The 13,295-nt window shown below is 48.4% G+C and overlaps 1 protein-coding gene across 14 annotated transcripts in view; it reads left to right on the top strand.

Annotated features, from left to right (window-relative positions):
* The first annotated feature begins 3,014 nt into the window (after window positions 1–3,014).
* RIMS2 (regulating synaptic membrane exocytosis 2) overlaps window positions 3,015–13,295 on the top strand; it is a 578,844-nt gene continuing 568,563 nt past the window's right edge. For all 14 annotated transcript variants that reach the window (XM_044295802.1, XM_044295812.1, XM_044295801.1 and 11 more), the window contains exon 1: window positions 3,015–3,482. In XM_044295802.1, coding sequence (XP_044151737.1) covers window positions 3,319–3,482 — 164 coding nt within the window. In that variant the 5' untranslated portion in view covers window positions 3,015–3,318. The remainder of the gene's footprint in view (window positions 3,483–13,295) is intronic.

Genomic DNA, 13,295 nt, shown 5'->3' with positions numbered 1-13,295 from the left:
TCCAGAATCTTTTTCTCTCCCATGTATCTGTATTATTGATCTTTATTTGATTGCAGTAATTATCTGTAATATTTGTGCTGTGGACTCTGCAGTAAAGGGTTCTGGTTATAAACAGTGGCTGCCAGACACCTCTGGAGGGGATTCGAAGGGTTAAAAGCCGACCTGGTTTGACCCTTGATTTCGGGAGATACTAGGTTTCCCCATAAACATTACAGCACTTTCATGTTGCATCTAATTCTTTTAATCGAGCATTGATGCTGGCACCTGGTGGGCGACAGATTATCGAATGTTCCAGATTATCAGATGGTCATAGAAATTGTAGAAAACTATCCAGGATTAAAATACTGACGTAAAATCTCATAGAATGTGCTGTCAGTGGTGTGTACATCTCATAGATCGGGGTTTTCTTGTTGTACTGGGAAATTTTAGATCACTAGGTTGGAACCAGTTACCAGATTATAAGAATCACTCTTGCATTGCAGGGGTTAATGCAGGAAGGTGTGAATGAGTGCACTCTACCTGCTGAATATGATTGTCTATCTATATTATCTATTATCTATCTATCTATCTCTATCTATCTTATATCTATCTACACTGAGCAAAAATATAGACAGAACGCTTTCGGTTTTGCTCCCATTTTGCATGAGCTGAACTCAAAGATCTGAGACATTTTCTACATACACAAAAGACCCATTACTCTCAAATATTGTTTACAAATCCGTCTAAATCTGTGTTAGTGAGCAGTACTCCTTTGCCGAGATAATCAATCCCACCTCACAGGTGTGGCATATCAAGGTGCTGATTAGACAGCATGAATATTGCACAGGTGTGCCTTAGACTGCCCACAATAAAAGTCCACTCTGAAATGTGCAGTTTGATCACACAGCACAATGCCACAGATGTCACAACATTTGAGGGAGCGTGCAATTGGCGTGCTGACTGCAGGAATGTCTACCAGAGCTGTTGCCCGTGCAATGAATGTTTATTTCTCTACCATAAGCCGTCTCCAAAGGCGTTTCAGACAATTTGGCAGTACATCCAACTGGCCTCACAACCGCAGACCACGTGTAACCACACCAGCCCAGGACCTCCACATCCAGCATGTTCACCTCCATGATCGTCTGAGACCGGCCACCCGGACAGCTGCAGCAACAATCGGTTTGCATAACCAAAGAGTTTCTGCACAAACCGTCTCGGGGAAGCTCATCTGCTCGTCATCATCATCGGGGTCTGGACCTGACTGCAGTTCATCGTCGTGACCGACTTGAGTGGGCAAATGCTCACATTCGATGGCGTCTGGCACGTTGGAGAGGCGTTCTGTTCACGGATGAGTCCTGGTTTTCACTGTTCAGGGCAGATGGCAGACAGCCGGTCCAGAGCATCCCAAACATGCTCAATGGGTGACATATCCGGTGAGTATGCTGGCCATGCAAGAACTGGGATGTTTTCAGCTTCCAGGAATTGTGTACAGATCCTTGCAATATGGGGCCGTGCATTGTCATGCTGCAACATGAGGTGATGGTCGTGGATGAACGGCACATCAATGGGCCTCAGGATCTCGTCACGGGATCTGTGCATTCAAAATGCCATCAATAAAATGCACGTGTGTTTGTTGTCCATAACATACGCCTGCCCATACCATAACCCCACCGCCACCAGGGGCCACTCGATCCACGACGTTGACGTCAGCAAACCGCTCACCCACACGACGCCACACACGCTGGCTGCCATCTGCCCTGAACAGTGAAAACCGGGACTCATCCGTGAACAGAACGGCTCTCCAACGTGCCAGACGCCATCGAATGTGAGCATTTGCCCACTCAAGTCGGTTATGACTATGAACTGCAGTCGGTCCAGACCCCGATGATAATGACGAGCAGATGAGCTTCCCTAAGACGGTTTGTGCAGAAACTCTTTGGTTATGCAAACCGATTGTTGCTGCAGCCGTCCGGGTGGCTGGTCTCAGACGATCATGGAGGTGAACATGCTGGATGTGGAGGTCCTGGGCTGGTGTGGGTACACGGGGTCTGTGGTTGTGAGGCCGGTTGGATGTACTGCCTTTGGAGATGGCTTATGGTAGAGACATGAACATTCATTGCACGGGCAACAGCTCTGGTAGACATTCCTGCAGTCAGCACGCCAATTGCACGTTCCCTCAAACGTTGCGACATCTGTGGCATTGTGCTGTGTGATCAAACTGCACATTTCAGAGAGACCTTTTATTGTGGGCAGTCTAAGGCACACCTGTGCAATATTCATGCTGTCTAATCAGCACCTTGATATGCCACACCTGTGAGGAGGGAAGGGAGAAGTGCTCACTAACACAGACTTAGACAGATTTGTGAACAATATTTGAGAGTAATGGGTCTTCTGTGTATGTAGAAAATGTCAGATCTTTGAGTTCAGCTCATGCAAAATGGGAGCAAAACTGAAAGTGTTGCGTTTATAGTTTCGCTTAGTATATATATCTCTCTATCTCCTGATAGGCGCCAAATTTCAAATGTTCCAGATTATCGGATAGTCCTAGAAGTTTTCTTCTACTTATCTATCTGATAATGGGGATATTTTTTCGTTGTACTGGGGAAAGTCTAGATTAGGTTGGGCCCGGTTGCCAGATTATTGGATTAGGCTACTTTCACACCTGCGTTAGGTACGGATCCGTCTGGTATCTGCACAGACGTATTCGCACCTATAATGCAAAACGCTTGTGTCCGTTCATAACGGATCCGTTTGCATTACCATGAACAAAAAAAAAAAGAAATATTCCTTTGCTCCTGTCCTGCAGCGGTTAGCGCTCCGATGATCCGGCAGGTGCCTGTCTGTAGCAGGAGCCATCTGGTCATCTGTGAGTCTCCGGAAGAGGATACCCATTAGTTCACCTCCTCCCCTTCCACCTAGCTGTGACAGGCGCATGCGCAGCTCCGTCCACTCTCAGCAGCAGCAGCACCCCTGCCTCCTCCCCCATCCATCTCCAGCTGCTGTCACCGTGCGGCTCTCTCCAGCCCCCTCAGCTCACGAGCAGGGACACCTTGCACCGTCTGTGGGGCGCAGGGGGGAGGGGGGAAAAAAAACAAACCCAAAAACCCACGGGGGCATTCAATAGCACAAAGCTGGAATGTCCCTCCAAGAGCCCGCTCTCCCCGGACGTGGCCCCGTGCACGGAGGCGCCTTCAGCTGCGGCTGGTGACCCATGTCTGCTCCTCCGCCTCCTCTGGATGTCCGCCCCCGTCACCGCGGATCGCCGTGATTGATGCTCTGTGTCCGGCTCCAGCTCCAGCAGTATTCCCGATCGGTGTGTGTGTCCGCTCCTCCGCCAACATGTCCGCTCCTCTCGGGCCCAGGGGCGGCCCTCTGCCTCCCGCACAGCCGCTCGTGCCGGAGATGCCGGATCTCAGCCACCTGACCGAGGACGAGAGGAAGACCATCCTGGCCGTCATGGACCGGCAGAAGAAGGAAGAGGAGAAGGAGCAGTCAGTCCTCAAGTAAGCATGTAACCCGGGGGCAGGCTCCTCCTAATGGTGTCTGCACCAGCCCACCCTGGCATAGACCTGGGGAGAAAACCCCAAATATCCTGCTCCTATCCCCAAATCATTGCCTGCTGCAAACCCCTAACCCCCCCCCCCCCCTTCCCTTTAAAACGGGGATCACTGCAGAATACCCCCCCAATATGCACCAGCTGGGAGGGGGGCTTTTTTTGTGCCTGGCAGCTGAGGGGTTAATGGGTGTATGTTTTGGAGACTATCACCCCCCCCCCCCCCCCTGTTGCCTGTATTTGATGTGCTCTGTCAGTTATATAAGCCACAGTCACTGTACCGTGTCATGAGATCGTCTTGGCCGTCGTGTCTTTTAACCCTTTAAATGCATTTGCTGTGTTTTTTGTGTTTTTTTGCATACAGGTGCAATGCATTTTGCACCAGGCCTGCAAAGTATTGCAATAGGCTTTTGCCTTCTGTAACAGGGGTGCAGCTTATTTGTGAAGGGAGGATAACAGTATGGATTCCGTAGTGTCAATCCCGCACTATTGCCGGGGCCTAGGCTTTTGGGTGGGTGATAGTAGCTGCCATCTTTGCCTAAAAAACACATCTAAACTCCTTGCTCCCCTCCCCCACACGGCGTGAACTCTCAGAACGGCTGCAGCATTCGGCGGTGTAGTGACAGGGGGTTTGCTGGTTGCACGGCTGGGAGTTCAGCACCAGGAGCTGTCCACGAGCAGCCGCTGATAGGAGCTGTCCGCGAGCAGCCGCTGATCTCTTCAGTCCTCGCGGGCAGCCTTGTGTGCAGAGGCCGGAGGACGGGGAGGATGTCACCGCCGCTTCCGTCAGGCGCACGGATAATAATGCGGCCGTGCTCCGGGGATTAGAGGAGATGTATCCGAGCCGGCCTGCACGCTGTGCACCGCCATGGCCTCTGCTGCCAGAACCCCGCCATTCATGAAAGCGGACAGGACGGTGGTGGGGAAATCAATTCTACAGCGGAGACCGTCAGCAGAGTTCAGGCCTGCAGCTGAGCAGCCGGCAGTGCAGCAGACACAGGGCCGGGGGTCGGAGACAGTGACATTAAAGGGGTTGTCTCACTCCAGCAAGTGGCATTCATCATGAGAGGAATTGTCCTCCTTAAAGGGGTTGTCTCACTCCAGCAAGTGGCATTTATCATGAGAGGAATTGTCCTCCTTAAAGGGGTTGTCTCACTTCAGCAAATGGCATTTATCATGAGAGGAATTGTCCTCCTTAAAGGGGTTGTCTCACTCCAGCAAGTGGCATTTATCATGAGAGGAATTGTCCTCCTTAAAGGGGTTGTCTTACTTCAGCAAGTGGCATTTATCATGAGAGGAATTGTCCTCCTTAAAGGGGTTGTCTCACTCCAGCAAGTGGCATTTATCATGAGAGGAATTGTCCTCCTTAAAGGGGTTGTCTCACTCCAGCAAGTGGCATTTATCATGAGAGGAATTGTCCTCCTTAAAGGGGTTGTCTTACTTCAGCAAGTGGCATTTATCATGAGAGGAATTGTCCTCCTTAAAGGGGTTGTCTCACTCCAGCAAGTGGCATTTATCATGAGAGGAATTGTCCTCCTTAAAGGGGTTGTCTCACTCCAGCAAGTGGCATTTATCATGAGAGGAATTGTCCTCCTTAAAGGGGTTGTCTCACTTCAGCAAATGGCATTTATCATGAGAGGAATTGTCCTCCTTAACGCTGGGTTCACACCTGAGCGTTCGCGATGGAGCGCTCTGTATGCGCGATTGTACCGGCGTTTGCAATCGCGCATACAGAGACAAGCGAACGCCCATTGTCGCGCGTTCCCAAAAGTCTATGTACAGGAACGCACGACAAGACGTCCCAAAGAAGCTCATGTACTTCTTAGGGTGTCGGGCGTTTTACAGCGCCATCGTACGCGCTGTAAAACGCTCAGGTGAGAACCATGCCGATAGGGAAGCATTGGTTTCTCCTTGCTGAGTGTAGGAACGCGCTGTAAAACGCTCAGGTGTGAACCCAGCCTAAAGGGGTTGTCTCACTTCAGCAAGTGGCATTTATCATGTAGAGGAAGTTAAAGGGGTATTCCCATCACAGACAATCGGGGCATACCGCTATATCCCACCTCCGGGATCCGCACCTACAATGAGAACGGTGCGGGGAGAGCTGTGGCTGGAGGACCCCGGATTTCCCAGGGTCCGTCCACCACCAAGCGATGCTCTCCGCTGCTCCTATAGAAGTGAATGGGAGGGCACCGCACATGCGCAGCCGCCCTCCATTAATTTCTATGGGGCCACCAAAAATAGCAGAGCGCTGGCTCGGCTATTTACGTCAGCCCCATAGAAATGAATGGGAGCAGGGGCCGCGCATGTGCGGTGCCCTCCCATTCACTTCTATAGGAGCAGCGGAGAGCATCGCTTGGTGGTGGACGGACCCTGGGAAATCCGGGGTCCTCCAGCCACAGCTCTCCCCGCACCGTTCTCATTGTAGGTGCGGATCCCGGAGGTGGGATATAGCGATACGCCCCGATTGTCTGTGATGGGAATACCCCTTTAGCAAGTGGCATTTATCATGTAGAGGAAGTTAAAGTCAGACAACCCCTTTAATGAGGACAATTCCTCTCATAATAAATGCCATTTGCTGAAGTGAGAGAACCCCTTTACATTTCACTGTTTCTAGTGATGGAGCAGCATAAGTAGCAATTCCGGGGTCCTCCAGCCACAGCTCTCCCCGGCTCCCTTCTCCTTGTAGGTGCGGTTCCCGGAGGTGGTACCCGCACCTATCAGACAATGGGTGCATATCCTAGCGATATGCCCCCATTGTCTGTGATGGGAATACCCCTTTAATACAAGGCACCTTAAAGTCTATTGTAATTGTCCATATTGCTTCCTTTGATTACTGGATTCATTTTCCCATCACGTTATGCACAGTTTATTTCCATGGGTTACGACCACCATGCATTCCATCAGTGGTGGTCGTGCTATAGGAAAAGGTGCTGGCCTCTCTGGTGGCCGAGACCGTGGGAGTGCATAAGCACGCATGCACAGCAGCATCTATCCCGGCCACATCGTATCTGCGCTTCAGCGGTGGTTGTGCTTGAACACTATAGGAAAAAGTGCCAACCTATGCGCACTCCCGCAGTGCCGACTGGGATTGTCCCCTCTTCTACTGGGGGTGATAGCTTGGGCAGGACTCTACCCTCTAAAGGAACAACCTTTAGCAAATGAGGCAGTGGAAAAATGGCCCAAGGGTCATTGAAAGTGGTTTAGGTGGAAACCCTTCTGTCCTGTGTGGGGGGCATGGTTTGATCCTTGCTATGGGGTCCTTACTTCTCTATTTACGCCACTGATGATGGGAGTTGTAGTTGTGCAACAGCTGGAGAGTCACAGGTTGGGGATGACTGGCTTAGGGTATGCTCACGCGTCGTTGGCTCGGCCAGGGTAAAAATTCAGTTCATCACGCAACCAGGTCAAGTTCTCATCCTCTGGATTTAAAGAATCTACTGGCAGCGAGCGGAGAGCTTAAAAAAACCTCATGGAATTGATAGACAATGGTAATTAGAAAAATGTATTATTATTTTTGTGTGAAACTGCAAATTTATTTAATTTTTTTAAACGTTCCTCCAGTTTCCATGTATGAGGTTTATGTTAGTCCAGCCTCAAAAGTTTGGAAAGTTTAGGACTTAGCTCTGTGGAACATTCAGTCCCTGAACTTTCATATCATGGATGGTGGGTGTCTGGTCGGGCTTCGCTTGTTTGGGGTGATGTCGTGCGCAGCTTTTCATGTGAGCAATGCTGGCCAATCCGAGGGCAGGGCTAGACAAGTAGAACGTGTCTTGGACTCATGATCACAGTGTTTCTGAGCAATGCAGACACATATGAACATGGGACCAACACAGATGCCATCAGGTGCCAGGCGTACATGTAACAGGTCAGCCAGTGTCTTAGGTACAAAACTGCTGACAGATGCCCTTTAAGTTCTGTCCGACTTGGCGCTTGTAGGGATCAGTCAGATGGTTCAATGTAAAATCTGTAACAGGGCCCTCACCCTCCTTGTGCCATGTATATCGCTGCTGTCTTCTCCTGTGGGCTTCTAGATGTGATCTCCGTAGTCTTCATGAGACAACCTTGAAGTAAAAATATTAAAATTGAAAGATTTTTTTTGAATGATGGCCCTGTAAGGGATTAACATAAAGAAAAATAGACAGCCACCTCTTCACCAGCGCTTCGGTCTCAGCGGGTGCACTGTTACAGCCATTCACTGGTCTCTGCGGTGACGTGTCCCCGAGAGGCACGTAACTTCTGAGGCCAGTGAATGGCTGCTGCGGTGCATGTAAAGATGGACCTAAGGTGCACCTGATTGGGCAACTAAGCCAGTTTTCCGTTGCACCAGTTTTGATAAATGTCCCCCTTTGACTCCGGTGGCAGATCCTCTTTAGCTGGCTGACCAGTGAGATAGTCAATGAACTTGATCTAAAGGAACCCGCTAAGAGGATTTCTACTGGTGAACGGCTAATTCCACGTGGGAGTATTACAACGAATGCAACAAGTATGGCAGGCTACCATGCTAAAAAAATTACCTTTGATACAGTGAAAGATCAGACGTTCACACCCGCTGTTTTATCTCCTACGCTTTTTTTATATTTTTATATACTGTATGTGTTCATTTTTTGTGCCCCTTACCAGCTTCTTACACTTTATCTTATTGGTCATAGTGCAGGGTAAGGCCTCATGCACACGACCGTGGTGTGTTTTGCGGTCCGCAAATCGCGGATCCGCAAAACACGGATGGCGTCCGTGCGCGTTCTGCAATTTGCGGAACGGCGCGGACAGCCTTTACATATAGCTGCCTATTCTTGTCCGCAAAGCGCGGACAAGAATAGGACATGTTATATTTTTTTTGCGGGGCCACGGAACGGAGCAACAGATGCGGACAGCACACGGAGTGCTAGCTGCATCTTTTGCAGCCCCATTGAAGTGAATGGGTCCGCATCTGAGCCGCCAAAACTGCGGCCCGGATGTGGACCAAAACAACTGTCGTGTGCATGAGGCCTAAGGCTACTTTCACACTTGCAGCAGAGTGATCCGGCAAACGGAGAGCCTTTGTAGATGGACCCGGATGCGGATCTGTCTTAGAAAGGATCCGTCTCTCCGGATGTCATCCAGAGAAATGGATCCGTTTATATATATTTTTTTCACATTTTTACCGGTCTGCGCAGACTGGAAGGATGGCTCTGGCATTGCGGTATTTTTTATGTAAATTAATGGCGGATCCGGTATTCCGGCAACTGATCCGGAATTTTGGTTGGAGATAATACCGCAGCATGCTGCTGTATTTCCTCCGTCCAAAACGCAGTTCAGTGACTGAACTGAAGACATCCTGATGCATCCTGAACGGATTTCTCTCCATTCAGAATACATGGGGGATATACCTGATCAGTTCTTTTCCGATATAGAGCCCCTAGGACGGAACTCGGTGCCGGAAAAGAATAACTCTAGTGAGAAAGTACCCTAAATCCTTTAGAAAACCTGAGTGATGTCTTTCACTGGCACAATGATGTCACTGATGTTTAAAGGGGTTCTCCAAGATTTTGTAAAATGTAGCAGGGGACAGTGTAAAATAAAAAAAAGACCTCACTCACCTTTAAAATGTCCTACCTCTTCCACGCTTTTTCTCCAGTCCTCGTTGCTTCGTTCCCTGCTGAGCATATATGGATAACATCACTTTTATTGAACCGCTGCAGCCAGTCACTGACCTCAGGGATCACAAGGGCTTGAAGGGCCAGTAAGGCTGAGTTCACACGGGCGAGATTTGCGCGCCTGGGACTCCCAGGCTATGAGCTGTGCGCTGCGATTGGCCAGCGCTGCAGCAAGGGACACGCCTAATACAAAAACTCCGCCCAGTACAACAGAGGGAGCTGCAGACACCGGAGCCTATACCGGGCAAACGGAGCGGCGCCCAGACATACTAGTAAGTGCAGGGGGACCCCTGGGCGCCACTCTGCCCACTGATATAGTTAGTTTTTAGTTTTTAAACTAGTGAAAGGTAATTGGCGGATGTATACTGAGGGGAGCCTGGAGGGCGGCTTTAATGGTCTGTGTCAGCCTGGTAGTGATAAGCTAGAAAAGTTAAGTACTAAAAACCCATCGGGGGTTATTTATCAAACTGGTGTAAAGTAGAACTAGCGTAGTTGCCCATAGCAACCAATCAGATTCCTCCTTTTATTTTTCACAGCTCCCTTGGAAAATGAAAGGAGGAATCTGATTGGTTGCTATGGGCAATTAAGCCAGTTCTACTTTACACCAGTTTGATAAATGACCCCCATTGTGTCCTGAGGGAATCTCCGTATGAAACTTACGACTTGTGCTCCGCAGCAGCCTTTTGTCATTATGGTAGAATTGCTATATCGCCAAGACCTCAGTGTTTTGTAACAAAAAAAAAAAAAAAAAAGTTTTACGGTATTCTCCATAATTAGACGAGGCGGTGTAACCGCAGTCCCACACGGTTGTTAAAATTGAAGCCAGAAAACGGGTGTAAATTAGAATTGAAATCTACGGCGAATTGCTCTGCTAGATTTATTTCAAGCTGGCAGCTCAGGTGCGTGTGCGCATTTTCGGGGGGTGTGTCCTCTCTGCTGCAGCTGGTGGAAGTTTAGGGTTGGAACTGAGCGTGGGCGTCCACCTCAGTGAGCTGGACAAAGAGGTTTGAAAAAGAGCAAACAGCAGGTGGCGCTATACAGATAGATTTCAATGAATAACTCCGTAGCCATAATGAATTTTTAATTACATCCAATTACAAAAGTATTCAGTTTTATGTGCTGGTAGGAAATAAATGTAGACTATTTTTCGTGGGACAACCCCTTTTAAGGGATTTTCTGGAGATATACTGTATAATGATGGACTGTCGTAGGATAGCTCATCAATTTATAATTGTCTGGTGTTCAAGCCCTGGGACCTGTTTGGTGTTCCAGACACAGTCTACTAATCCTATGGATGGCGTAAGCTTAAACTGGCTGTGTAGACTGGCACGAGATCTAGCACAGGGGCTCAGGCTGGAGCATAAAGGTGGCGCAGGGACAGGCACTTCTTATTTTATTTTACTTCATTAGGGCTCTTGCCTCTTTTTTCCCCCGTTTATGTTCCGTTTTTTTGCGTTCCATATACGGAACCATTAATTTCTATGGATCCGCAAAAAAAAACGGAAGGTACTCTGTATGCCTTCCGATTCCGTATTTCCGTTCCGTTTAAACATAGAACATGTCCTATTATTGTCCGCATAACGGACAAGGATAGTGCTGTTCTATTAGGGGCCAGATGTTCCGTTCCGCAAAAAACAGAATACACACGGATGTCATCCGTATTTTTTGCGGACTGCAAAATACTGAAAAAGACATACGGCCATGTGCAAGAGGCCTCAGGGCTCGTTCACACGAACGTGTGATGCCCGTTGCTGTATTGTGGACCGCATTTGCAGATCCGCAATACACGGGCACCGTTCCGTGGCCATTCCGCTTCACGGATGCGGACCCATTCATTTCAATGGGTCAGCAAATCCAGAGATGCGGAACGAAAGAACGGAACACTACGGAGTGCTTCTTGGGGTTCCGTTCCGTGCCTCCGCCCCGCAAAAAGATAGAACTTGCTCTATCTTTTTGCGCAACGGAAGGATCGCGGACCCATTCAAGTGAATGGGTCTGCGATCCCCATGCGCCTGCCCCACGTACAGTGCCCGTGCATTGCGGACCGCAATTTGCGGTCCAGAGCTCGGGCACGGGCTTTACACGGTGGTGTGAACGAGCCCTTAGTCTTATTCTTTTTCTTATCCATCCATGAAAATTCATAATTAGCCACTGGCCAACGTTTCGGTCTAATCCTAGACCTTGTTCACGGCCTTAGTACTTGTAGCATGTTTTTTTTAAATATTACCACCAGTGTTACAAACGGCACATGGTAGGCGGGCGGCACTGTTAGAGAATTTGCATTGGGCGCTTCAAGTTTATTAAACAATGTCGCCATATCGGTAATCATTATACATCGTCACTGTTTCTCCGGCAGGTTGTGCCTTTTTCGCCTTTTCATTCTGCAATATTTGCTGCCTAGGCTAAAACATGTGCATTTTTTTTTTTGTATGAGCTCTTTAATATATTAGCGATGCACCTCGATGCCAAATATTGACATAGTAAGCATTGGCTGCTCGCTGGGCAGAGCAGACATCTGGTGCCATGAGTAGCGTGTGTGGAGCTAAGTGGGTCAGTGTTGTCTGAGTGATTGTGATACCGATGGGCGGGTGTTTGGGCTGTTTTTTTTGGAACAGTAATAACAGTGCCCTCCCTGGCGTTATGTCTCCTACTGCAAGCAAAGGAAAAGGCTAAAATTACCTAGGGTGTGTTTACATCGCCTTTTATGCCTCTGTTTAAGGCAAAAAAGGCAGCTCGAATGTGGATCAAAACCACGGTCATGTGTATGAGCCCTAAGGCTTAATGCACACGAACATATTTTCTTTCCATGTCCGCTCAGTTTTTTTTGCGGACCGTATACGGAACCATTCATTTCAATGGGTCCGCAAAAAAACCTGAAGTTACTCCCTGTGCATTCCGTTTCCGTATGTCCGTTCAGCAAACATGTCCTATTATTGTCCACATTACAGACAAGGATAGGACTGTTCTATTAGAGGCCAGCTGTTCCATTCCGCAAAATAAGGAATGCACACGGATGCCATCCGTATTTTTTTGCGGATCCGTTTTTTGCAGACCACAAAATACATATGGTTGTGTGCATGAGGCCTAAATTTGAAAAAAAAAGATACAATAACGCAGCACACCACGTTCTTGTATCCTGCACAGTCCGCTAAAAAAAACTTTTTTTTTTTTGCAATGGTAAAAATAAGTATACTTTTTTTTTTTTTACAATGGAACTCTATGATGAATGGATGGCACTGTATGGCATCAGTCTGAGGCATCCGTTTAACGCATACGTTTTTTGTATAAGTTAAACGGATGGGAAAAACATGATGTGAACGCAGCCTGAGGCCTCATGCACACGACCGTATGTATTTTGCGGTCCGCAAAAAATACGGATGACGTCCGTGTGCATTCCGTATTTTGCGGAACGGAACAGCTGGCCCCTAATAGAACAGTCCTATCCTTGTCCGTAATGTGGACAATAATAGAAAAATTTTAAATTTTTTGGGCGGAACAGAAATACGGACATACAGAAACGGAATGCACACAGAGTACCTTCCGTTTTTTTTTACAGACCCATTGAAATGAATGGTTCTGTATACGATCCGCAAAAATAACGGAATGGGCACGGAAAGAAAATGCGTTTGTGTGCATGAGCCCTTACGCACAAATCTGCTTGTCACGCAGTTTCGGCAGCATTGGGGAGGCACCTTGGCTATGGGGACAGCCGCAAAGTTTGCTAAAAAGAGGTTTAGGGTACGTTCACATGGTGGATTTTAACGCTGTCAAAATCCGCTGCGTACTCCATGGCATAAACCACTTTGGTTCCTGCCGCGGTTGTTCACTTTGAATACCGTGGACTCATTGAATGGAGCTAAACCTTGAGCAGAAACTTGTCGTTTATTCAGACACCGCTCCAAGAAAGGACATCTCCCTGCTTGGCACGGTCACGTCATTAAGCCACCAGCCCCTGAACTGCAACTCTGCCTCCCTTTAAAAACAATGGGACGCAGTCACCTAACGCACCCACCAGTTTGGCGCAACTTTCGCACCAAAATTCCGATGGCAAATTCCGCCATGTTAATAGGCCCTTAATCTTTCTTCTGTCTCTTCCTATTATCTGCTTAATTCATAATTGTTCTGTTGCT

Source organism: Bufo gargarizans, chromosome 5 (assembly GCF_014858855.1).
Source record: "Bufo gargarizans isolate SCDJY-AF-19 chromosome 5, ASM1485885v1, whole genome shotgun sequence".
NCBI classification, from domain to species: Eukaryota; Metazoa; Chordata; class Amphibia; order Anura; family Bufonidae; genus Bufo; species Bufo gargarizans.
Note: the sequence above shows the minus strand (reverse complement) of the source record. Positions and strands in the feature narration are given on the sequence as shown.